Source organism: Amblyomma maculatum, chromosome 1 (assembly GCF_055883805.1).
Source record: "Amblyomma maculatum isolate TAMU_Amacu chromosome 1, ASM5588380v1, whole genome shotgun sequence".
Taxonomy (NCBI): Eukaryota; Metazoa; Arthropoda; class Arachnida; order Ixodida; family Ixodidae; genus Amblyomma; species Amblyomma maculatum.
This window is the reverse complement of record NC_139344.1, coordinates 19,585,708-19,612,635: the sequence shown is the minus strand read 5'-3', so window position 1 is coordinate 19,612,635 and position 26,928 is coordinate 19,585,708. Positions and strand designations below refer to the sequence as shown.

Here is a 26,928-nt window from a genome sequence, read left to right as displayed (position 1 = left end):
AAAGGAGCCAGAGAATTAATTTTTTTACTGACAACAGTAATCGGGTAGAATTCTCTCTAGTGTCCCTTCAACTGGGCTGAAGCTTGCATCTTTGGGCTCAATAAGGATCCAATCCAATGCTGATGCAGTTTTGCTTTTCAGTTTTTGGCAGTAAATAGTTACTTGCTAGTTTTTCCCGAGCTCACTCAATTGACTGCTGCCAGTTTCGTAGTTGTGAAGCCTCTGTTTGCCTCCTGACTGTGCAGCTCAAGCAATGTCGTCGATGGAGACACAGCCTCTCTCACCAGCACCAGCAGCCAGCCCCAGAGTGGTGGTTCTCAGGAAAGCTTGCGCCGAAATGGGGTGAGCAATTAATTTTCATGTAGGCCCAGTGGCGGCAGTGCGTGAAACTCTATAAACCTGAGAGAAAGCTTAATTGTGGGTGCACTGCTTAATAATAGATGAACTGCAATCACTGCAGATGAAAGTACATGTACACTGCACCTTCTGGTTCCAGGAAATATTTGTTGGCTGCAAGAAAGTTTCTTCGGAGTTTGTTTCTCCAGTAAACTTTTTCACCCAGCTGTGTAGCTACTTGAGCAGCTTTGAATCCAAGAAGGGCTTGCGGAAGGCATTTTGTTGCCAGTCTGAAATTGGATGGAAAACATGTTACAGTAAAGCCACTTACTATGTGCATACATTTCTGAGCAAAACAAGCTCAGGTTTATCAAGTTTATTTCTTGCCTCGGAGGGAACAATCATTTTGGTGCTACTATTTGTAGACTCCAAACAACTGCGACCACAATAAATTCTAATCACTGAGCGGAAGGAGCTAGTCAAAGCATAAAAGCACAGTGAGGCCTTGCTTATAGTATGTACCACTGGCATCCTGGCTGTTCACAACATTGGCAGTGCCCTAAACTTCATATTTCTTCTCACTTCGTTCGGCTCGTTTGATTGTCTCCAGTTTCACAAGGAAGGGGGCGTTCTGTTATTTCACAACAGCTATTGCACGTGCTGCAAAATAATGAGACCATTCAGAATGATGCCAGTAGCTCTGCCGCACGCTCAGCAGGTAAAAAGAGAGTAGGCTGGTTGGGTGCTAGATGCCTATTGTCACGCCTCGGTACCGGGTGTCAAGGCTCCTTTCGCTGACGGCAACGGCCAGGGAGACTCCGCCACGTCCACTGGAGGCGAGCAGCACTGCACGCGATGACGGTCACGACGGTCTCCCCAGACAAGTGGCGCGCCTTCTATAATAGGCCTGGAAGCCGTCAGCATTTGAACTGGTCAATCCGGCGGCGGCCCAAAAGGCCCAATAGCAAGCGTGCTCGTTTTCTGCCGCTTATCTTCCGCATTGCAAGGGGGAGAGGAGGGAGTGCCTCTATGGTGTTGGCAAGGGAGTTGAGGCGCCTGGTTGTCTGGCCCGCTTGCCCAGACTTACCCGACACTGAGGGGCATCGGGCGCTCGCCGGCAGCCGCTCGGCTCCTGTCGTCGACTGCTGCAGGATCATAACACTGTCATCTTCAACATGCATAATTGCCATAATCTTTCCTGAGCTTCCTGAGTCGATGAGCATTTTCTGAAGCTTGACATATTAGCTGTGACTGCCAATTTTGGTAGCATTTTTACTCTGAATTAATGTTGTAGCTTTACCGTGCTCACAAATCAATTGATGCTGAGAATACAGTCTCACAAGATCAATAAAAGCAGGTTCACCTTTATTAAGTGTGCTCTGTACACTTCAATAAAGCACTAAAATGGCATGCATTCGCAGCATTCAGCACAGTAATTCCAGAACCTAATATAGCTCTTTGGAGCACGTGCAGTTAACTGTGGTCCATTAAAAAGTGCATGCCCAATAGGATACTATTTCAAGCCTTGGACCTCTACTAGAGGATGACGTCAGCACGCTGTGCAATGTGCAATATGTGTTTTCTGTATAGGAATTTTGAGCAGTATACTCCCACTTTTGGACTGCTTTAAAAATTCCTTTTGAAGTTTTACCACACTTTGAGGTGTGCAGGCTCTGTTTTAGTGTAGCTTTGACGAAGCATGCACCACGGATACTTTGGGTCAGAAAGCCAAAATGCTTGGCTTATGCCGTAGCATGTGTGTTTTTGTTCTTGGAAAAGCTGCCTGGACCAATGGAAACCTTTTTTTTCTTTTTTTTTTCTCTGCAATTGCAGTGGACCCAGCAGCGCCCATGGCAGAGCACTGGAAACCTGCAAAGCATGATGAGTGCCTGCCCACCACCAACACCACCACATGACCCTGACCTGAAAGTCATCAGAGTCAGTCTAGATCCCACGCTGGCATCATGTCAGGGCAGCCCAACTGGTGCGAACCAAGGCACCACGCTCTACAAGAGCATATTGGTATGTGGTGGCTTGCCGATCAGTTGACGCATTCTGAACGTTTCAGTTTTTCTCAAACCTTGTTCCTTTGCTGTGCAGCTGAGCAACGGGGACCACACGCCGGCAGTGGTGCGCAATGCCCTGGAGAAGCATGGCCTCGAGGGGGACCCTGACGAGTATGTGCTCGCCCAGCAGCTTCCAGACTCTGGTAAGCAGGTCGTGGTTGTGTCTGTGTTGATGTTGTTGCGAATTTGCAGGGTCGCAGCGGAGCAAGATGACCAGCGTGGCAGGCTTCTCATTCTGAACAGCCCGTGCCATGCTTGCGCTCCGAGCATGCACTGTACGTCTTTTTTTTCCTCTAACACGGGCTAGTAACGTTGATCTCAGCACCTCCGCTTTATAGCGTCGGCGGGTGCTATAGGGCCCCTCGCCTAGACGGAACGGCGAAATGTACGCGCCGACGGGGCAGAGATGGGGGTGCCACGGCGGCAAGCAGGTCTGCAGATAAGCCGGGAACATCTGAGGGGAGCTCCTGGGGAGGTTTCTTGAGGTACGCTGGTTTGAGGCGATCTAGAGAGACGATCTCTTCACAACCATCCAGCAGGATTGTCGCTGACTTCATCCTGTTGAGGACGCGGTACGGGCCGTTGTTTGAGGGGGTAAGAGGCGCCTTTACAGTGTCTCGCCTGAGAAACACATGCGTCGAGGAAGCAAGGTCTGGGTGCCCAAAGACTTGATGAGCAGATGAGTGAGGCGGCACTGGGCGCAGATGCTGAAGACAGTCTTGTAGGCGATGAAGGTATTGTAGGGGCTGGGACGAGGGAGCCGAAGGTACGAACAAGTCTCCGGGAAGCCGCAGGGATGTACCGAAGACGAGTTTGGCCGCCGAACAGCCAAGGTCACGACGCAGGATGACACGTAGGCCTAGGAGCACCATAGGGAGGTGGTCGACCCAGTGCTCGCGATCCAGGCACGCAGTGAGGGCAGCCTTGAGCTGGCAATGGAGCTACTCGACCATGCCGTTGGCATAGGGATGGTATGATGTGGTGCGGCAGTGTTTAGTACCGAGTAGCCGTAGGAACGAAATGAAGAGGGCACATTCGAACTGGCGGCCACGATCCGTGGTAACGATGCTGGGGCAGCTGAAGTGGGAAACCCACGCTGAAACGAAAGCTCTGGCAACTGTTTGCGCAGTAATGTCAGGAATTGGCACGGCTTCGGGCCAACGGGTGAAGCGGTCAACCATCGTCAGAATATACTTGTAGCCTTGAGAGGGGGGAAGTGGTCTAACCAGGTCAAGATGAATATGGTCAAAGCGTGATCCAGGCGGCAGGAAAGACTGACGGGGGAGTCTTGGCATGGCGTGTCACTTTGGCAGACTGGCAAGCAAGGCACGAGCGGGCCCACTGGCGAACGACGGTGTTAATGTTCAGCCAGACGTACAGCTGGGTAACGAGGTGCTGCGTCGCTCGAATGCTAGGATGGCAGATGTCGTGGAGGGAATGGAAAATGGCACGACGAAAGGCCTCCGGGATGAATGGTCGCGGTAGAGCCGATGATATGTCACACCAGAGCGATCCGGGTACAAATGGATGAGGCACGAGCTGCAGACGAAGGGCTCGAGGGCTCGGGGGTGGGCACGCAGGGCTTGCAGCTCAGGGTCTTCAAGCTGTGCCCGGGCCAGAGATGCCAGTCCGCAGCAGATGAAGACACGTCGATGATGGTGATGCGTGAAAGTGCGTCAGCTGCCTCGTTGTCGGTGCCTTTGATATGTCGAATATCGGTTGTGAACTCCAATATGTAGGCCACGGGTGACATACTTTGAAGAGTTTGTACGGAACACATACGCCAGAGGCTTATGGTCCGTGAGAACGTAAAATGACTGGCCCTCCAAGAAGTGGCGATAGTGCTGGGTGGTGGAGTAGATGGCAAGCAGCTCACGGCCAAATACGCTCTAGTGAGTCTTGGCAGGCTGGAGCTTCCGAGAGAAGAAACCCAGTGGGTGCCACTCTGAGTCGATCTGCTGCTGGAGAACCGCACCAATGGCCACGCTAGAAGCATCCACCATGATGCGAGTGGGCGCAGAAGTCCTAGGCTGGATGAGGACGACTGAATTGGCGAGGGCTTGTTTTGCAGCCGTGAAAGTAGCCTGAGCTTCGGGAGACCAGGAAATCGCGGAGGATGAGGACTTGGTGGTGTGGAGAAGGTCAGTCAGGGGGTGAAGAAGCTCGGCGCAGTGCGGAATGAAGCGCCGTGAAAAATTCACTAGGCCCAGGAACTCACGGAGCTTGCTTAGGGTAGTGGGTGCTGGAAAGTCCTTAACAGCCTGGACGTGAGAAGGCAATGGACGAATTCCCAGCGCCGAGATGTGGTGGCCCAAGAACTCGAGCTCAGAAGAGCTGAAAACAGATTTCTGGGCATTGACGACCAAGCCAAACTCTTGGAGGCGTTGAGAGTTCCCGGAAGTGACGCTCGTGATCCTGTGGAGAACGACTCGCGACGAGGATGTCGTCGATGTAGGCAAATCCACGCGTCACTTCAGCAATGAATCTTCGGAAAGTTTGAGCTGCGTTGCATAGCCCAAATGGCATGCGCACATATTCAAACAATCCGAAGGGTGTAGTGATGGCAGTCTTCGGAACATCGGCCGGCTCAACAGGGATTTGGTGGTACGCCTTGACAAGGTCCACTGTACTAAAGATCTTTCAGTTTCCAGATGTCCAGTGAAGTCTTGGATGTGTGGAAGGGGATAGCTGTCGTGGACCGTGTGAGCGTTGAGAGCCCGGTAGTCGCTGCATGGACGCCAGTCACCCGGTTCTTTCTTGGGCACCAGATGGAGTGGTGAGGCCCAAGCGCTGGATGAAGGGCAAATAATACCCAGCTGGAGCATGTGGTTGAATTCCCGTTTTGCAATAGCCAGACGCTCACCGAAGAGGCGGCGCGGACAAGCTGCGACAGGTGGACCAAGCGTGACAGTGTGATGGGTTATACTGTGCTTGGGTGGCTGATGGAGATTACAAGGCCTCGTGACCTCGGGAAAGTCTGCTGGAAGCGACAGGCGATATAACGCCAGTGATGGAAAGGCGCGTCTTGCTGTCGATGAGTCGATGGCGACACATGCTGACGTCCAGATCAAAATGCGTCAGGAAGTCAGATCCGAGAATGGGTTGATGTACATCAGCGACGATGAAGACCCATCGAAATGTGTGCCGCAGGCCAATGTCCAGAGTGAGGGATCGGCATACGTTGCGATGGAGGTTGAGTTGGCCGCACGGAGAATAGGTCCATGTGACTTGGAAGCACGGTCTGCCTTGGAGGACGGCAGTACGCTGACTTCGGCACCAGTATCGACGAGGAAGCGCAGGCCAGAAATGCGGTTCATGACGACGAAAAGGCGGCCAGGTTGAAGAGTGAGGTCAGTGATCTTGCTCCGCGTTTCCCGACCAGTTGCATGGTGGAGTGCACTGGCGGGCGCGGTGCTGGAAAGTTCGGTGATACCAGCAGAGACGCGGACTGCGAGGATTGGACGAGTGCAGACTGCTCGGCGAAGACGAACGGCGGCGAGGTGTTGAGGAGAAACCGTGCTGGGCATGAGAGGACGTCCGAAGGGCATCGATAGAAGCGGCCAGCTGATTGATCCGGGCCTCTAACTGTGATATGACAGAGGTCTCCGGTGGAGAAGAGAGGGCAACGACGGAAGGAGAAGTCTCGTCGTGGACTCGATCAGCGAGCTGGGCGAGGCGGTCAAGGGTCCAGTCCCTCGCAGCAGCAAAGATGAGGCGGGTGGACTGCGGCAAGCGTTGAAGGAAGAGCATCCTCAACAGTGCGCCATTCAAGTCGGCGTTGCTTTCGCCCAGGAGCTGCCGTATGCTAGTGAGTAGCTGGGAGGGGCGGCGGTCTCCAAGCTCTTCGTAGGTGAGCAGCTGCTGGAGGCGCGCACTCTCGGACGCCGTGGTGCGGTCCAGAAGGCCCTGCTTTAGTCGCTGGTATGGGGCATTGCCCAAGGGTCCAGCGATAATGTCCGCCACCTCTTGAGCCACTTCAGGAGGCAGGTTGGAAAGTAAATGACGAAACCGAGATGCTTCCGAGGTGATGTGGTGCAGATGGAAGATGGCTTCCACATGAGCTAACCAGATCTGCGGACACTTGGGCCAGAATGTTGGTAGGCGGAGCTGGAGAGCTGCGACGTTCCGTTGGCGCAAGGTAGCGTCAGGCGGAAGGTCGCCTGAGGACGGTAGGTTTTTGGGGTCTGTCATTTCTTAGGCCGGAGCCACCACTGTTGCGAATTTGCAGGGTCGCAGCGGAGCAAGATGACCAGCGTGGCAGGCTTCTCATTCTGAACAGCCCGTGCCGTGCTTGCGCTCCGAGCACGCGCTGTACATCTTTATCATGGGCTGGTAATGCTGATCTCAGCGCCTCCGCTGTATAGCGTCGGCGGGTGCTGTAATGTCACTGTCTTTTATTGAACCGGTTGCACACGCTGCTGACTTTTGCTGCCTGCCGGCCTGTTCTCAGCATGACTTGGAGCGAGCATGACGCTAGAGCAACCTGTCCAACTAGTTTATGTCACAGTTTTGGCACTTTAGGACTTGCGCGTTTGTGTGCGAGTTGATTCAGACTTGAATGTTTTTAATGAAAAAAGTTGACGATGAACACAGGATCACCATTTGTTGACAGAAGCTCAAAACACCACCTCAGCAGCACATGTGTGAGGGAGTGTTGCTTTTCCTCTAAGGGCTCACTGGAGAGATTGAAATGAAATGACAAATGTCTCTGAAAAAAAAAAAAAAAGCTTTGCACCTAAGAGGAGATGAGGACAAAAATTAGATTTTGGCTGAGAAACTTATTTCTTGATTTTAGTTATGTAAAGGTGACAAACTAACAAAGTAGAAATGTATTTACTCTTAAAGGTGGCGCACTGGATATCACGTGCAGTGCCCGAAATATGCAGCACAGGTGTAAAAGTTTGTGTTGCCCATTCTGGCCTGTTCAAGCAGTTTTACAAAACTTGAGAGTAGTAGAAACACTTAAAAAAAACACAAGCAAAAACAATGCGTTTCAGGGAATCTGGCCACTAGATTTGTAAAATTTAAATATAGCCTTTTTGAGGTATGAAGACAGCTTCTGTAGCACCATATCAGTACTGTTGAGGATATCAGGAAAAAAGTGAATGCATTTAACCATTGAATTAACTCATTTTTTTTGCGTGAACGGGAGCAGAGAGCAGCGGCGGGCACCGCAGTGCAGGTGAAACAGACACCATTGATTGAGAAGTGCTTGGGGAGGGCTCAAGAGTGCCGTTTTTTTTAAGTGCTCATTATGGCGCAAGATAAACAATTTTTTAAGCCACAGCACGAAGGGAAATCATGTTTTCGAAATTCTGAAAACTGTTAGGGTACGGACACACTGACGTATGAAAACAACTCGCCAGCGAGATCGAATGCTTTGCCGATGATCGCTCATCGGTTGAATTTCGCGTAAAAGGGGAATAACTGAGCAGTCTCAAGAAAGTGTTCCATTATTCTCACTGAAGCGAAGTTTTCAACACGGAGGCACAAAAGGAGAATGCTCGCTTCGTCGCTGATTGCACGGAGAGCTTGATCGTGGTCTCGCCGCCTCAGCCACGGGAAGTTAACTTTGGTAGTAGGCACGAGATGGTGACACTGACGCGCACGTCGCTGAGCCGGACGTCTCTCATTGGCTCTTCCGATTCGCGGCACGCGGCAAGCCGCCGAAAATGGCTCTTCGACCCATTCGGCGCGCGGCAGGTCTACCTGCCGCCACTGCAGGTTTTGCGGCAAGCTGCTTGCCGCCAGCGGCATGCCGCGTGCATCTTCCCACTAGTGTGTCCCTACCTTTATAGTCATTGCTAATGACCAGCTACATACTATAGCCGATTGCAAGCGTCTACCTGTAATAGTTACGGTTAATTATCAAAAATTAGTTAACCTGCTCAGAAGTTAGCATTGTTGGTCTTTTTTATGTTGTCCGTGCGCACATGTATTATGATGCGGCAGAAGCAGTCGTCGTGCTTCAAAGACCCCGATTAAAACTTAGTGGCCAGCTTCTCTTAGCGCATGGTGTAGTCCTGGCCTTGCTAGTTAGCCATAACTGCTAGTCAGAATGAAACTAGGTTAATGATCTGTGGAAATGCATCACAAGACTTTTGAAAATGATTTTCTAGTACTCATTCTTCATAAGACCTTGTTTCTATTGGTGCCTACACTTGTTACTGCTTTAGCTTAGTTCTATCTGCCATATTTTTCAGTGTTTAAGTCTCATTGTTTTTCTCCTTTTTTCGTCGGTGCGTCTATACAAAGGAGCGACTTGTACTAGCGTATTTACTCACATAATCAAGGGGGGAAGTGCTGCTCCAATTGCTCCATTCTGCTCCAAAATGCAATATTGCTCCAAAACTGCTCCAAACTGACTGTTTTGATCTGCCATCAAATTTAACAGAACACGGGAACAATGTCATTGCACCAGTGGCAAAGATATAACGCATCTTTTACTGAGCTTAATACAAATCAAATTTTCTTTAGGGAAGGAAGCATGGAGCGTAACAAATTTGTTTGCAAGTAAATTAGTGTGAGCCACAGGTGATTGGAGGGAATTAATTGGAAAAAAATGGGCATGTGATGTAGCACCCCGTCCCAGCCTTTTGAATCGCCGGTGGAGAGAGAAGTGAGAGCAGCAAGCAAAGCAGATGGCTCAAACTGCTGTGAGCTGTTAGGAAACTTGTCCGACTGCAAAAGCTGCTTGAGTTATTCTAATGGTTCTGCTATAAAAACAAGCTGGTACTTCACCATTGAGCCTCTATTTCAATGACATGCTTATCAGGCCTACGACAGGAAAAATCATACTTGAAGCGTTATGGGTTGGTATGCCAAAGGTGTCAATCACACTAGGATGCTTCTCAAGAGTGTTGGAAAGCCATACAGTACCTATCTCAAAGATGTTAAAAATGAGACCCAGCATTGCTCAAACAAAGATTAACTATTGACAAGGAGGCAGTGAGGTATAAAAGATGAATTATGGAAAGGCTGCCCTTCAGTGCCATCTATCTTTCCTGAAGACATTACATACTGGCCAGCGCTCAGGAATGTATCAGCACAAGCATAGAATCAAAATGAACATGCACACGATAGAGAGCGGAACTGTCGTGCCCATTAATCTGAACTCCAAATTAGTGGCGGTGCTTAAGAGCATCAAAGTAGTAGAGTCGACAGTTGAATCTCAAGTCGAAATAGGCACACGCTGTCAGACCAAGTGTTCAGTTATGAAGTGCACCAACAAGCATTCTGTTTGCTGCCAGTCTCTTTTAAGTTGTTGATAAGGTTAGCCTTTATTTTATGTCTTTACATGCTTTAGCCGTTTTTGTCTGAGATGAGTGCAAAGTTGGAAATTTATTGAACTTGCATAAAACGGAATCAGATTGGACATTTTGTATTTTAGAAAAATAAAACTAATTTTTAAAGGCATTTGAACCTAGAAGCATGCTCCAAAACATTAGTCAAATGCTCCAAAAACACCAGTTTCGTTGCTCCAAAGCTGCTCCAAAATGCTCGAGCCTGCTTCCACCCCTGCATAATGTTTGCACGGTTTTTTGTGGAAAATTGAAGTGAAGTAGGGGGTACAACAATAATGCAAGGAAAATTTTCAAGCAAATGTTTTGGAGTGCTAAAAGCAAATTTAAATAGGTGTGAATCGGGATCTTTAGGCCAGCTATACTAAGTGTAACCAAAATATTACTTTCAAGCAGAACTTATCTTTGTTATAAAAGTACAGGGTCTCCTAAAGCACTTTATTTGTCGCACGCTGTTCATCATCACTCCCCCGCATTTCATGGTGTATTGTTCAAAGCATACCGTACAGTTCTACTCTTGATCAGAGTCTGTGTCGACACTGCAATCGGTGTCTCCAGTAATGTACTACGCAGAACTCGTTGACGCCGAAGTGCTTGTTGGCAGCGTGGCTGCCATGCTCTAGCATGTAGTCGATGGTTTTTAGCTTAAAAGCAGCAGTATAGCTTGCGTACTGCATCATCGTGATGCGGCACCAACAACTTGGTAGACGGAACAAAACAAGTAACATGGACGGAACGAAATAGCAATGACAAGACACGGAGACGCATCTCTAATTGGCGGAAGTGGAACGTAAACGACTCAACGAGCATAAACTATGATGCTGATGATGATTTATTGACTATTCCCTTTGTAACGGTGCCCCAGTCGTAAGAAAAGAAAAAAAACATAAAGAGTACACAACACATATCCAACACTTAAAGCGGAATTCTTACGGAGGATTCCAACGAGGAAGGATATGGAAAGGAGGTGCACGTCACGGGCTGGGCAAACTCGCCCCCGCCCCCGAACTCTCACATTCACACGGGCGATGAAGAGTCGCCGAAGGGAGCCGTCGACTGTTTCAAGCCGCACGCAGCAAGACAGGAACGGAGACGTACACAAACAGCGACTTCTGACCCACTAATGTTTCTTTGCCAGTCAGGGAAACTAAGTTCACTCATAAAAGCACGCAAAATAAAATAAACACAGTCATCGGAAAGGGAAGGGGCTGGGGGAGGGGAGGGGGGTAGATCTTATCTGCTCACACCCCACAGCATGCTTCTTTTTCCCTTTCGGGGACTCTGGGAGTGTTTGTACTGGCCGGCTGAGATGTCTCCCAGCCCGGAGACTATGGCCGGCGGCGAAAAGCCGGAAGCTGCGACTCCCAGCAGCCTCTCGAAGGCGTCACGTGACGTCAGCACAGTCGCCCTCGCTTAGAGAGGGATTTGAGCGGCCCGTGTAAATGCCGCTTAAGGGGAGACGTGGGTCATAGAATGGTAGAAAATGGTCAGAAAATCGATTTTGAGAAAAACTCGTTTTCGGAACGTTTATCCTTTACGGTACACTTCGCGTTCATGCCGCCGCCCGTACGACTCCACGGCGGAGCTAGCGGTCAGCGCAAAGTCCGTTCTGTTGGGAAAGTCGGCGACCCAACACGAGTTTCACCTCGGCGTCAGCGCAGAACACGGGTAGAGTTCGTGATTGTGGACATTAAAGGGTTAAAACTACCTTATCGCGCATACAAAGCGCGGAACCTGCGGCGAGATCGCGAAGATGTGAGCGTTCAACCGCTCGAGCGTCACAACAGACTTTCAAGGCCACCCAATTATGGTGGGGCTCGGGCTTCCTCGACTCCGGACCACTAGTTCCCCCAAGAAACCGTTTTCAGGGCTCTAAATACTGTCTTTGGAGCTGGACAACCTAGCCCTGTGCTCTCGTCGACTAAAAAAAGTCAGCCCATAACTTAAGGAAAATATTTTTTGCAATTTCATCATGTACACATTTTTAGCATTTAGAAAAAAATGTTTCCTTCGGTGGAATAAGACAGTTTTTGTTTTGTTTTGCCAAAATTTTCTGCAGTCAGTGTCAAAACTTCAAATGCGATTTTGTCAACTTCATACTTTTTGCCAACATGACTAGCCTTACGGAACTTTTCATCGTGTTCTTGTGGCACAATTTTAACAAGTACTATACCGTTGAATTTGGGAAGAATTGAACTGTGGAGCTATGCTATTTTTGTGTTGCTAAATTGAACATATCAAATTTCGGGGACAGATGTCAGCTAATTATATTCTAAAATTATGGGGTGTTGGCATAATTGGACATTTTTAATGATGCTCATCAGTGACAATGTAAATAGCATAGTTCCACATGGCAGGTCTTTGGCTACAGCTACATTTTAATTGGAACCAAATAATATTGAGGGAAAGTGTTTTAATGACCCATAAGAAATTACCTAATTAGGCATCAGTTATGTTTTCATAATATGAGAAGTAATTGATATAGTGAAACAAATTATATTTTTTTAAACAGCACGAAGGAATACATATATGTGCCGAATTTCGTTACAATATCTCTAATAATAAAAAATTGTTTTAAGACCAAAGTCTCTCCGAATTCCTAATGGCATATGCTGTCTTGGCCTTGGATTGTTCGCGATATCTTCCCTTTTAGTTGGCATATTCAGAATCCAAAGGCAGTTTCAGAAATGGGAAGAATATGCTATTTTTGGTGGAAAATATCACATTTTAGGTATCAGCTGTTTATCTTATAACTTATGGTCAAACTTCACATGCAGTTTTATCAGTTTCATGTTTTTGGTCAATCTCCTCAGCCTTACGCAGGATTTTGATAACTTCTTTTTGGTTCACAAAAATACCATTGGTACCATTTACTTCAGGAAGGAATAAGGTAGCTATCACATGTTTACTTTTTTTGTTTAGAGCATGCATAAATAGCAATTTGCAATTTGAAAGGGGGTGTTTCTGTCCTTTAACAGGGATAATAGCCCTCTCCAAGTTGCACAAAGAACCACACAAGAGCACAGCCAGTCTAGGCCTTCCACAAGCGAGCTCGAGCAGCGCAGCGGCACTTTGTCGTCCTTATCCTCGTCTTCGTGGTATTCTCGCCTACTTCATCCTTGTCTTCGTATATCCTCGTGTAGTTCACTACAATTTCCCCCGGGGCGAGGTGGAGCCATCCTGGCGACCTATGGTGAGGGCAAGAGGAGCGGATCGTAGTACGTTTTAAGGCGGCTCACGTGCACAGTTTCGCAGCCGCGATGACGCATGTCCGAAGAGGTAGTGAGTGGCTCCACGATGTAATTCACAGGGGAGGTTTGACGGATAATGTGGTAGGGGCCGTGATACTCGGTTCGAAATTTTGATGACAGTCCCGGTGGGGTGCCGGGAACCCAAAGCCAAACAAGGGATCCTGCAGGAAAAACGTGTGGAGTCTCATCTTTGTCGTGGTGATGCTTTTGGCGGCCTTGAGATTCCGATGTAAAACACCGGGCCAACTGGCGACATTCCTCCGCATGTTTGGCAACGTCTGAAAGGAGAGCACACTCGGAGGAGTCAGGACGATATGGTAAAATAGTGTCCATCGTGGACGACGCCTCACGCCCATAAAGGAGGAAAAAAGGGCTAAATCCAGTAGTTGACTGCGTGGCGGTGTTGTAAGCGTATGTCACGAAAGGAAGAACAGCGTCCCAGTTCGTCTGATCGGCGGCAACGGACATCGTCAGCATATTTCTGAGAGTACGATTGAAGCGCTCAGTCAGCCCGTTAGTTTGAGGGTGGTAGGCCGTTGTGGTCCGATGTATGACGCGACATTCGGCCAGTAGAGCTTCAACGACGTTGGATAGGAAGACGCGTCCTCGGTCACTTAGCAGCTCTCGCGGTGCGCCGTGGCGAAGAACAAAATGATGGAGTAAGAACAGGGCAACTTCACGGGCAGTAGCGGCGGGTAAAGCGGCGGTCTCGGCATACCGGGTGAGGTGGTCGATGCCGACGATAATCCACCGGTTCCCAGAAACCGTGCAGGGAAGTGGCCCGTAAAGGTCAACGCCAATGCGGTCAAAAGGCCGGGCCGGGCATGGAAGTGTTTGTAAGGGGCCAGAAGCACGAGGTGTGGATGACTTCCGGCGCTGACAGGCGATGCAGGAGCGGACGTATTTGCGAATATAACCGTACATGCCGCGCCAATAGTAGCGTTGAGAGATTCTTTGAAACGTCTTGACGACACCAGGATGGGCACACTGAGGGTCGGCATGGAAAGAGGCGCAAATTTCATGTCGTAAATGGCGAGGAATGACGAGAAGCCATCGTCGACCATCAGTCATATAATTGCGGCGGTAGAGAAGACCATCTCGTAGGGCAAAGTGTGGTGCTTGACGGCGTAAAGCCCGAGAAGGTGCAGCAGCGTTAGAAGTGGACACGGCGTCGATAAGAGAGGCGAGCCACGGGTCTTTGCGCTGCTCCGCAGGCATGTCAGCGATGGTTAGAGAGGAGAGAACGGGATCAGCCGCCGTAGAGCAAGCAGGTTCGTTGGAGAGGGGAGAACGAGACAGTGCGTCGGCGTCCATGTGTTTACGGCCAGAGCGATATATAACGCGGATGTCAAATTCCTGTAGGCGGAGAGCCCATCGTGCGAGGCGGCCGGACGGGTCTTTAAGAGAGGACAGCCAACATAACGCGTGGTGGTCCGTGACGACGTCAAACTGGCGACCGTAAAGGTAGGGTCGGAATTTCGTCAATGCCCACACAATTGCCAAACACTCCTTTTCCGTAACTGAGTAGTTGCATTCGGCTTTAGAGAGGACACGACTCGCGTACGCGACGACGTATTCGTGAAAACCGTTTTTCCGTTGTGCCAAGACAGCTCCGAGGCCAACGCCACTCGCATCAGTATGGACCTCGGTGGGTGCTGTCGGGTCGTAGTGGCGAAGGATTGGTGGCGAAGTCAAAAGACGGCGCAATGCGTTGAACGCTTCGTCGCACTCGGCCGACCACGCAGTTAAGCCATTGTTTCCTCCGAGTAGTTTCGTCAGGGGTGCAATTATTGAAGCAAAATTCTGCACGAAGCGCCGAAAATAGGAGCATAGACCTATGAAGCTTCGAAGTTGCTTGAGCGAAACCGGCTTAGGAAACTCCGCCACTGCGCGCAGCTTGGCCGGATCAGGGCGAACACCTTCCTTAGAGACGATGTGCCCCAAAATAGTCAACTCCCTGGCACCGAAGTGGCACTTCTTGAGATTCAGTTGCAGGCCGGCGTCAGTAAGGCAAACCAAAACTTGCCGCAAGCGCTCTAGGTGCGTAGCGAAGTCGGTGGAAAAGACAACAATGTCGTCCAAGTAGCAGAGGCAGATGTGCCACTTGAACTTCCGCAAGATGTTATCCATCATCCTTTCGAATGTGGCGGGCGCATTGCACAGACCGAAGGGCATCACATTAAATTCATAGAGGCCATCCGGCGTCACAAATGCGGTCTTCTCTCTGTCACAGGCGGCCATTGGTACTTGCCAGTAACCTGAACGTAAATCAAGAGATGAAAAGTACTCGGCACCTTGGAGGCAATCAAGAGCGTCGTCTATACGCGGAAGGGGGTAATTGTCCTTGTGGGTAATCTTGTTGAGGCGCCGGTAGTCGATACAAAAGCGAAACGAGCCATCTTTCTTTTTCACTAGCACCACTGGTGAAGACCAGGGGCTTTGTGATGGACGGATTACACCACGTTGTAGCATGTCCTCAACTTGCTCATTGATCACGCGACGCTCTGCCGCTGACACACGATAGGGGCGCTGTCGAAAAGGCGAGTTAGAGCCGGTCTGAATGTGATGCGCGACTGTGGAAGTACGGCCGAGAGGTGTGTGGGCGGCGTCGAAGGCGAAGCGAAATGTCTGTAAAAGGGCCACAAGCTGAGTCCGGTAGGTGGAAGGAAGAGCGTCATCGATGGCGGTTCGGAAGAAGTCGTCTGGCAACGAATCAGGCGTTGGATCGGACTGCAGAGCATCAATGTAGTTGCTGCGGTAGGTCTCGGAGGCGTCCAGGTCAGAGAGAAGGTGGGCTGGTTGAATAGAACCCGGAGATTCCCCACGTAGCAGAGTAATCGGGTGCGGAGACGGATTGTAGATGAGTAGCTTCGTGAAGCCACCGTGAACATCGAGAACAGCAGATGGCAGCGGCAGGTGCTTGCGGTGGATGAAGGATGCAGACGGCGTAAATAAAACACTAACGTCTGACACAGCAGGACACAAAAGAGGCACAAGGGCACAAGCCTCTGGTGCTACGTCGACATCTTCAGCGATGGTGAGCTTTTGAGGACACACTGAACGGTTGTCGTCGGGCAGTGCGTCGCACAGTGCAGAAAATTCTACTTCAGCTCGGGCGCAATCGATCACGGCGTTATGTTTAGACAAGAAGTCCCATCCGAGGATCACGTCGTGGGAACAAGATGACAAAACGACGAACTCGACACTGTACAAAATACCTTCAATGACGACACGCGCTGTACATGCTGCTAAAGGTGCAATTCTCTCTTCACTGGCAGTGCGGAGTGACAAACCGTTAAATGACGTCGTAACTTTTCGTAATCGTCGGCAGAGTTGCTCATGAATCACTGACACTGCAGCACCCGTATCGACCAGCGCATATACGGACAGACCATCGATAGAAATCATTATAACGTTCGTGGGAGAAATATGAGGCCTTGAGCTTTTCGCAGAGTACGCAGTTCTTGCCTCAGGAACCGCGGAGCTTAGTTTCCCTCGTCAGCAGGTGGTGGTCGCCGGCGCATTGGTGACAGTGACCTGCGACGTGGAGAAGGAGAACGATTGGTCGTGTACGAACGCTGTTCGGCGGCGTATGCAGGAGAAGACGGAGTAGAACGAAGCAGCGGTGGGGAGTACTCCGAAGACGCAGGCTCGGGACGCGCAGCCATGCGGCGACGGCACCGACGGGCCACGTGTCCAGGGCAACCACAGTAGTAACAAATTGGGCGATTGTCAGAAGTACGCCATGGGTTGTAATAGCGCGGAGTCGCAGGATGAAGCGGAGCCGTTTGAGGAAGCGGTGCATGGCGTAGGACAGGCTGCACGGGTGGTAACGGCTCAGGCGGAGGCCGCGCAGCCACTGCCGCGTAGGTCAAAGGGGCTGGGACAGACGGTTGGCTATATTGTAGTGGTGCTCCGAGGTATGTCAAAGGAGCGACGGCAGGAGCTTCAGGAAGCGTAGGAAGTGCTTCTGCGACTTGTTCGCGGATGACTTGCTGCAACTTTGGCGCCAAAGAAGAGGAAGCGTCAGGACGATGGGGAACGAGGGACAGTTGACGGGCAACTTCTTCTCGAATGAACTGCTTGATTTGTTGCAGCAAGGGGGACTGTTCTGCGTCAGCTGTTAAAGCTGCAAGAGGCTCCTGGTGTGAGAGCGAAGAACGAGTGATTTGACGGCGCTTGCGTAATTCCTCAAAATTTTGGCATGCATTGATGACGTCGACCACGGTTGCTGGGTTTCTGGCCAGAAGCATCTGGCACGCGTCATCGTCGATTCCTTGTAAAATATGACTAATCTTGGCCTGTTCTGTCATTGAAGCGTCCACGCGCTTACACAGATCTACAACATCTTCAATATAACTCGTAAAATTTTCGCCGGGTAGCTGTGCACGGCGGCGCAAGCGTTGCTCAGCGCGCAGCTTGCGCACTGCAGGCCTACCGAAGATATCGGAAAAAGTAGTCTTGAAAGCAGACCACGAGGAGATATCGGCCTCGTGGTTGCGGAACCACAGGTTGGCAACGTCCGTCAGGTAGAATATCACGTTATTTAATTTGAGACCGTCGTCCCATTTGTTGTGCGTACTGACCCGCTCATATGATGACAGCCAATCTTCCACGTCATGGTCGCCGGTTCCGCTGAAGATAGGAGGATCACGCTGGCGCAAAGCTCCAGCGCAAAAGACGGCGGATGAGGGGCCGGTTGGACTGGGGGTGGTAGCGTCTGTCATTGCTTGTGTCGGGAGTGTGCGGCTTCGAAGCTCCAGGACGGCAGGAAATCCTGACCTCCACCAAGTGAAAGGGGGTGTTTCTGTCCTTTAACAGGGATAATAGCCCTCTCCAAGTTGCACAAAGAACCACACAAGAGCACAGCCAGTCTAGGCCTTCCACAAGCGAGCTCGAGCAGCGCAGCGGCACTTTGTCGTCCTTATCCTCGTCTTCGTGGTATTCTCGCCTACTTCATCCTTGTCTTCGTATATCCTCGTGTAGTTCACTACAAATTAATCAACTTAACAAATTTCAGGGTCATATACTGCAACCTTTTACTCTGATAGTATATCAGGATGACAGGTCTTTAGAAAAAAAAAACGAAGAATGTCACCGGGTATGGAAACTCTCTGGCTATCAATTCATGTAATTAAAAGCAACAAAATGGAATGAGAAAGTTTATTAATGATGCATAAGAAATTATCTAATTACACTCTAGACTGTGGAATAACTTGTGATCTAAAACCACCAGCTTAATTATGATTACATTTTTGGGATCGGGAGATAAAAACACATCTGTATGCAAAGTTTCACGTGGTTCTACTCTTGAATAAAAAAGTTAGTTAGTTTTAAGGCCCTCGTCCACCAGTCGGCGAGTCACTTTTTGACTGCCTTCACAGCGGCTGTTCTTGCGGCGACACTCGTGCCTCTACCGGGAGGATCGTCAGGCGTGTGGAAGTCTAGCACCTGTGCGAGTGTGGTGTCTTCAGGGAGCATTGACCAAATACCTGCGCACCGCACTACAATATGTTTGATTGTTTCGGCTTCACCACCGCACTGCTGACACAGTGTACACGAGATCGTTCTCTCGTACTGGCTTCGGTATGTCAGCATTCTGAGAGCTCCCGCTCTAGACTCAAAGAACAAGGCGCTGCCGACGCTGTTGTTGTAGAAATGGTCCTGACCGATGCTGTGCTTGTGGCTCTGGTGTACAGTCAAGGTGGCCTTCTCTTCCATGCTTGCGTACCACAGGACGTGTTCAGCAACGGCTGCCAGTTCGCACACCTCGGCAGCCCATTTGCCAGCAGTGTCTGCAGCGATGGGATTCTTGAAAAGCCCAAACCTCTTTTCAAGTTGGTGAATTCGGGCCGTCCAGCTCATCCTGAGGCAGGTTGCCATAAAGTAATCAAAGACACGGCGTCTCCATCGCTCGCGTGCCATAAACAGAAGTCGGCCACAATATCCTAACTTGCTGGAGGCTTCGCATGCTTTGAAGATGGACCATCCCAGGTCCCCCTGCAGGGCCTCATTAGTAGCCCTTCCAAGGCAGCCAAGTGTGATGCGCCCGACCTCACGCTGGCAACATTCCAGCCAAGGGCACGCTGTCGCTGACTGTATTCTGCAAGGACCTGCAGAATCTCCCCGCCAAGCATCAACATGGCATCAGCGTTCTCTCCAGCAAACAGGACAACGGCTGTCTTCTTCCTGCTGAACCTCAGCCCTAGGCTAAATATAGTCCTATGGCAGATGTCCAGTAAGTCCTACAGTTCCATCGCAGACTCCGCCATGAGGACCAGATCATCAGCGAAGGCCAGGCCCGACAATCGGCGGTCTTGTTCGAACCCACAGGTGGTATGCTGGAGTCGGAAGCCAAGGCTTGACTCGATGAGTGCTCGCTCCACACAGGACACATAGATGGATATACAGCAGAGGTGACAGAGGGCACCACTGCCGCAGGCCCTTGGTAACAGTCAGGTGGGGAGAGACTGTTTTTCCAAAGTGTACGGTGACCGTGTTCTGCCTGTACAGGCGCTCTGCCATCGACGACAGCTCCCTTGGCATATCCAGCCTCGCGAGACAGCTAAACAGCAATGCAAGGGACGCTGTCATAGGCTTTTTCTACATCCAGAAAACAACAGAGGCGGTCACCTCTTGCATTGCGCAATCTCCACGCATTGTGCAAGGACAATGACATTGTACTCTGACGGCGACCAGGGCAGAAGCCATTCTGCAGTTCCGTGAAAATACCCTTGTTTTCCGCCCATGCACTCAGCCAGTTCTTCAGCACACGTGCAAAGAGGCGATACGCCACGCTGGTCAGCTTCAGCGATTCAGTCTACGCGATATCGGTCCCCACCTGTGTTCACGTTGTTGACAAGCTGCATGAGCATGGCCTTCACCATGTCGCTGCTCCACGCGACACCTTTTCCGGACAGCCAAGCCTGCATCTCCTTTTTGAGGCTACTCATCCACGGCACCTTATCCTGCTTCACTGTATGATATGGTGCGTTGTCCATCACTATAACGCTGCCGGGTGGTATTAGTGGGAGAAGTTTCTGGGAGAACCACTTCTCGTAGTGCTCCCAGTTGATTTCCTCATGGTAGTCGCCCAAGCTTTTTTCACTTCCGCTGTGCCTTTGACAAAACCTTGTTCACTGCCACAGGGTGTAACAATGAGCCTGCAACCTTTGCCACTGGGGTTTTGTAGACCAGTCGACAGTCCGGATCGATGTGCTTCGTGCACAGATTGAATGGTGCAGTCAGTCCACACTCGACTTCACGTGTGACCGGCATTGGCCCTCGTTTCGTCGGTGAAAAAAATTGGTCTACCCTGGTGTCGCAGTTCCGCTACCTGACGCAGGTACTGGCGGCAGCACTGCAGAATATGCTTTGCTTCGATTAGCATTGCATTGAGAGAGCGCTTCTCGTATTGGAAGCAGAGTTTCTTCAACATCCTCTGCATTGTCGCTCTGGGAATGGTCGGTAGTGAGTCGTCATTTGCAAAATATGCTACCACCTTTGCAATAGTTGAAATTTTGCCTCTGAAAAACACTGTGCACCACCCTCCGCAACACGCTCAGGTCAAAATCGTCCAGCTTCTTCATCCACTCGAGACCTCTTCTGCCAGCACGCTTCTTCGGTGATACCACTCAGCCCGCCTTCAACACCTTCGTTGTCCACTGGTAGGGCGTACGCTCGCTCGCCTAAGTGAGTTTTGCCGTTCTCTTGATGAGTGCATTCATACTTGAGCCACTCTCGATGTGAAGTGCTTCAAAAACATTTAAAACCAGCTGCTTCGCCTGCTTGGGAAAACAGTGCACTGTCTGTTTGTGGCACACAGGAGACACAACCGACTCGGCCGACGCCATATTGGAAAATGGAAACGCATCACTACATTGCACCAGACCTCCGCAGAGTTGTTTCTGTACTGGCTTTCTCTGGTAATTTATTCAGTGATTGGAACACTCTCTACTATTTAAATCTAACAGTCCAAGCTATGTTTTGAATTGCTGTGCTTGTCGATTTATGACAATCCCACACTGCTCAAACATTTGAGGGACTATTTTTTGTGTTTCCGCAGCCCTGCTTGGACGAGAGAGCTATACCTTTCACAGTGCTGCAAACATCTTTTGAGACGAAGTATAGTAATTATGTTTGCAAATAAAATTGGAGTTTAAAGGAGAGAAAACTCGTGTTATACAATTGTATTGATGGTGGCTAGAAATGCGCTGCTGTGGCGTCTAGTCAAATTTTGATTTTGGCATCGCATCTGTTTTACTTTGTGTGGATTCTATGTTTGTTTGCAACATGAGTCCACCTGCAATACGAATGAGCTGCAAAGCTAAAAAAAAAAATATGTTTCTCTTGAGGGTTATGCGAATGGTTGTGAGTGATGGCATCAAAGGGGAGGATTCAGAAACACTCCGTGCCTCCCACTCGCCCTTGCCACAATGTCTTAACATGCTTTCAAAGTGTGCTGCAGACAGCGCGAAGAACATCAAAGTCAAAAAATTCAGGAACGAACAAAGGGCTCACTTTCTAGAAAGCATATTGAGGAAAGGCGGCAGGTTTCCAAGGGATCGACCGTGCATCTGCTGTAAACATCTTTTCCCTGCGGTGACAAAAGGGTCAAAATGTGTTTTATTGCACCTACCAAATTAACAGGTGCGTCTATACACCAGTGTAACCTGGCCCGCCATGGTGGTGCAGTGGTTAGAGCACTCTATGAAATTGTTTGCATTAATCACTTCTGACGGAAATAAGCCAAAGCAAATGTAATTGAGACTCAAAACTTCTTTAAGGGTCTGAGTGAGGGCTTATCAGGACCTGGCAAAAGCCACATAACCAACCATCGCGGAAGGCAGAATTCTTTTCTCTGCAATCTATAGATGTTCCTTGCAAAATTATGAAAATTTAACAATTCTCCTCCTGGATAATTTTTCCTTCTAGGGGTCTAGTCATGCATTTTATTCGGGTAGCAATAGCGCAAAAATTGTTCCTGTATAATTTGCACCCAGTCAAGTAAACAGCCAGGAAATTGCTTGCATTTCCCCTAAAGAGTCCATATTGAATCAACTGCCCTGTATAGTAGTCTCATAGGAATGTGAATATTGGATAATCTTTCACTAATTGCTTTGTCCTGCACATTATGTTGTTAACGCCTGGAATTTCTTTGTGTTTCAGAAATAGTCTTTCCGTCTTCAGCCAATGTCTTCTATGCACTCAGCACAGCTCACGCCCTGAATTTCATCCTTCGCCCAAAGAAGAGTGAGCCGTCGTCTCCTGTCAGCACCAAAAAATCCCGCAAGCCCTTTCAGCTCAAGTTAAAGTTGCCGAGCGGTACTTGAGTTCCAGCTGTTGTTTATGGGGGGCAATCTGCTTTACTTTATATGGTGGTGTGGCTGCTTATATACACTTTGTGGACTGAGTCAATACAAAGCACTATGTGAGTTTTCATATTGCAGAGCAGTCACTAAAACCCCTTTTCGAGGTGAAATCAAAAGTGCAATCGTATAATTATTCTTGGAAATGTTCTCCAAGCTGATGCTCTGCACCCATTAGTCTGCCAAAAGGACTTTGGGAAACCTTTTACAGCTGCAGTGTTCAGTACATTTTTTATGTACACTGTAGAAACTTCCTGAAGTAGTGAGGCATTCTGAGAGACGTGAAACGTGTTTAATGTCCTTGTTAGTCATAATGCTTAAAGCATCGAAGCTGTGGCATTGTCTTTGCACCATATTTAGGTGAACAGCTGGCAACTTGCTTTGAGGGCACATTGAAAATGGCGTGTGCCAAATGGTATTGTATTTTTATAAAACATTGAAATGCCTGAATTTGAGCTGTGGTTCCTGAATGCACAAGAAAATAGTTTTACGCTCGCAGTAATAGTTGAAATGTGGCTGGACCCCAAAAAAGCTTTCTCTAAAACTAATAGCAGGCTATAGTGACTTGACAGTGGTTGAATTTTTTTTTTTCTTCGCGCCCTAAATTCTATCCTAAAGCCTGTCTATAGTGTTTGCCATAAACGTTAATGGCCCAAACCCTACTTCCATGAGGATAGCGTGTTGTAGGGCCCTCTTTAGCACCTTTTATTGTTGCATATGTTCAGGGTTGGTGGTTTGTGGCAAAACTGCGGAGAAGTAGGCTGTAGCCGGCAGACATTGCCTCCTTTTTTTTTTTCATGCCGTGACATATTACGCAAGTTCTTACATTTCAGAGTCTATTATGTGTTGCACTGATTTGAAGTGCGCCAATCTTACCTTAAGCGAGTCTTAAAACTATGCTCACCTTTCTTTCTCCCTCCCCCACCATCTTGTGGAATCTTCTGTACATAGCATTTTTTTTTCTCTCTCTTAATTGTTGTCATTGTTTTAGCAAGTTTTTCTTGCTCTTAATTTTGGCCTGGTCCCCGACCAGAGCATCACAATCAATGCTCACTGCACACGGTGGTACTCGACTGTGTGTGGGATAATGGTAACATCGAACAACTTCGGGACTCGAGGCATTCCAAAACTTCGCTCTGCCATCATCTGCCTCAGTATTTGTGCATATCGGAGTGAACTACAGCTTCCTTTTGCATGTTGGTGTGTTGAAATGTCGTGTTAGTTGGCTTCAGGAGAAGCATAAATCTGGATATGCATTCAGAAGGCAGGGTCTTTCATCACACATCGAGTGCCTCATGCCAGCCATTTGTTGGGCGCAGCATATTTTACACTGATGCCTTTTGGTGGTAGCTCCAACTCTTTATATTATACTCCATGCTGTCCTGCTTACTTGCAGGTATGCTCTAAGCTGATTTCTTAGCTTGGTGCAAGGAATTTTTGAGAACACAGTTTTCTTAAAAGCTTTTTTTTTTTTTGTCTTCAAGTTGTTGCTGTGATATATGGTGTATAAATGTTTCCTGGTTATTTTCAACAATGCCATTCTTAGCTTCTGTTTCTATAGTTTTTGTATGGATGTATTGGGACTTCATAACTCCATTTCTACTTCATTTATTTTAATCACTTTCAGCTGTTTCTATAAGTTGTTTATCAGTAGTTAGTCACTTACTGGAGCTAAACTGCACCTTACCAAAGGGCATGCATGTTGCTCTACATTGCACTAGATGGCTGCTGCTTTGTTTGCAGTTTTGTAGTTGTGTAAATAATGTGCATACACATCTTTGTTGTTTCTTGCACTTTTCACTATTGAATTACTTAAAAAAACATTATTTCTTTCCCGCTGGATATAGTCTTTGATCTTGTGGTACTTTTGGAACAAGTGGCAGCAGTGTCAAGCTGCTGCTTCCCCCATTCTGGCCTCGTCATTCTTGAAGCTATTTCTAAATAATAGTTACGGACGATTTCAGTGTGCTGTCAAATGCAGTTAAACCTGGATGTGCATGTATTGTACAAATCGATCTGGTGCGATAGGAAACATTTTTAATGTATTTTTGTTCATTGTTATTTAATCGGATGCTGTGAGGTTCATGCACATCAGAAAATGCGTCAGTTGTTAACCGTAGGTGTAAAGTAAGCTCGTGTATTATTTGGGAGGTCACTAATGGTTGTAGAGTCATAATATATTTGGTCAACCCTTTTCATGTGTGCCTGATATCCTCGAGCTTTCACATTTACAGGTATATTTAGTTCTCTTGCACCCTACCATTTACAAGGCCAGAGATTCGCTGTCAGCAACATCTTTCTTCATGATTCATTCACTCTTGTCGCATACTTGCAGCTCACCCCCACTGCAATAGTAGCAGAGCACACAGCAGGCTGCTAATGTAGCTTTAGCATCTTTCTTTTGTGGTTGTTTTGCTTCTTTTGGTTTTCTTACCTAGAGCCAAGCAAGGTCACAGGTCAGTCTGCACTTGTGCAGTGTACATATCGTATCCCCCCAACCAGCACATCGCTGCACTTGTAAATGGCTGCTGCAAAACCAAGGAAGCGGCATTTTGCAGTCATTTTGCCTTGGGTTGTCATGTGTATGTGAATAAGGTGTAGTGTGCACCTACTGTGGAAGCAGTATTAGTAACTGAGCCAAATGGTCAGGCACAACTGTTTCATCTTGTGGGCGACCTGGCTCTTGTCTCATCCGCAGATGTACACTTGTGCACTCTTCCCTCTGTGCCTTCCTTGCTTTGTGATAATTATGCGGGCATCCTGTTGTGCATGACAGAATAAACCTCGTCAGCAGTCACTGTAGTTTCCTTGTTATTTTTTTCCTCTGCTTCGGAGGTTTACTAGAACTGGCCAGCCACCAGGGCAGTTGTGAGAAATTATATATCCTTGCCATTAGCGTGTGCATGACATCCATGTGCAAACTTCTACTTTTGCAATTGAACCAGGGCACAATTTGGCCTATTGGTGCGACATAAGTCTTGCCGTAGGGCGTGCATTGATCATCTCGTTTTATCAGGTTCCTCAAACTTTGTGTTGTTAATATTAATGATAGGTGAATTAACCACTTACCACCAGAGGCAAAACATGAGGCGCCTGTGTACTGTACGATATCAATGCACGTTAAAGAACCCAGGTGGTCGAAATTGTCTGACCCCTTGACCGTGGTGTGTTTCATAATCTGAGTCACTTTGAGACCTGTAAAACCAAGAACTAAACTTATAGAACTTGATCTCTTCTTTCCAAATCTCTATAAAATCCATGAATGAATGTAAGAGTCCAAAAGCCATGAAAAGCATAAAACTGTGCTTGTTTGCCCAGTAGGTGTGACAGTGCATTGAAGTTACTGTCAGACATTCCCTAAGCATGCACTGCTTTGAAAATTTTGTCTAGTGTGTTATTTTCAGTGTGTAGTGCCACAATATTTAAAACATTGTGAGGTAATAATATTCCTAATTGCATAAAACCTACATAATTGCATTGTACATGCTTAAACATGCAGATTGTATTATGATGCAAGTAAAATAAGTACATGAAAAGTGATGAAAGCCATGCTCAACCCTGAATAATTTAAACGTTCAACTCAAAATAAGTTGAGAAACTGCTGAAGGCTGTATAATGGTCAAGGAAAAGTGCTGTTTGGGGGGTGAATTCTTTATTTCCTGGGAGTGTGAAATAAGCTTCAAAGCCGACCTTTGCAAGAAAATCTGGTTAATTGGCATGCTCAAGCCTGATTGTGGGTGCCACGGTGATTTGATGCATCATTCGCTTGAAAATTTGTAGAATCTGCGTCTCTCATGGCTACATGACTCAAGACTCATTGATACAGCGCTTCTTTATACCATAACTTACAACTCTCATCCGGCCATTGACTGATGACATCACAAGGAGAGCAACATCTGGCGACACTTTTTGCAGACACTTCGGCACCAACATTTATTAATGCTTTCACATTAATAACAGAACTACTTTGATTTTTTAAAGAAAACTGACATTATTTATATGCATATGGCTTAAAACAGGCTTGCTGTACACTTTCTGGCCTCAGACTGCCTTAGCTCATAGACCGCAGCCCCGCCACGGTGGCTGAACAGTTCTGTTGAACTGGGCGACCCAGGTTCAATCCTGGTCGCGTGTCTAGAGGAGCTGTATGTAAGGCGTTAGTATATAGCTGTGTGACATCGGTGCACGTTAAAGAAGCCAACATGGCCAAAATTACCTGGAGGCCACCACTAAGGCCTCCCTTGAAGCCCGAGCTGCTTTGGGATGTAATCGCCATAAAATCGAGAACTGGTAGGGTGTCCTTGTCTTCTCTCATCAGCTAAGTTTTTAGGATCAAGCTACATATTACCACAGCGCACATACACCATATTGTATGTGTTAAATAAGAGCGTTCTGAGTGTGCTTAACTATTTACATTGCAGGCTACGCAAAAAAGTGAACCAGCGGAGTCGTGGGACACACTGAAGAGGGAAAGGTAGGAATGAACTGGTTTACTTCAGTCCCATTACATGAAAAAAGTATGTTAACTGCCTAGTGCCCAGTTAGTACGTCTTCGCTACGCTGAAATGCACTGAAAGCCTTCAACATCAATCTATCCGCCCAGCTC

At 48.3% G+C, this 26,928-nt stretch overlaps 1 protein-coding gene across 1 annotated transcript in view; it reads left to right on the top strand.

Annotated features, from left to right (window-relative positions):
* Rgl (Ral guanine nucleotide dissociation stimulator-like) overlaps positions 1–25,119 on the top strand; it is a 102,864-nt gene extending 77,745 nt beyond the window's left edge. The window contains exons 11-14 of the mRNA XM_084587841.1: positions 246–342; positions 2,170–2,358; positions 2,437–2,545; positions 22,123–25,119. Of these exons, the coding sequence (XP_084443967.1) occupies positions 246–342; positions 2,170–2,358; positions 2,437–2,545; positions 22,123–22,286 (559 nt within the window). The 3' untranslated portion in view covers positions 22,287–25,119. The remainder of the gene's footprint in view (positions 1–245; positions 343–2,169; positions 2,359–2,436; positions 2,546–22,122) is intronic.
* The last annotated feature ends 1,809 nt before the right edge of the window (positions 25,120–26,928 follow it).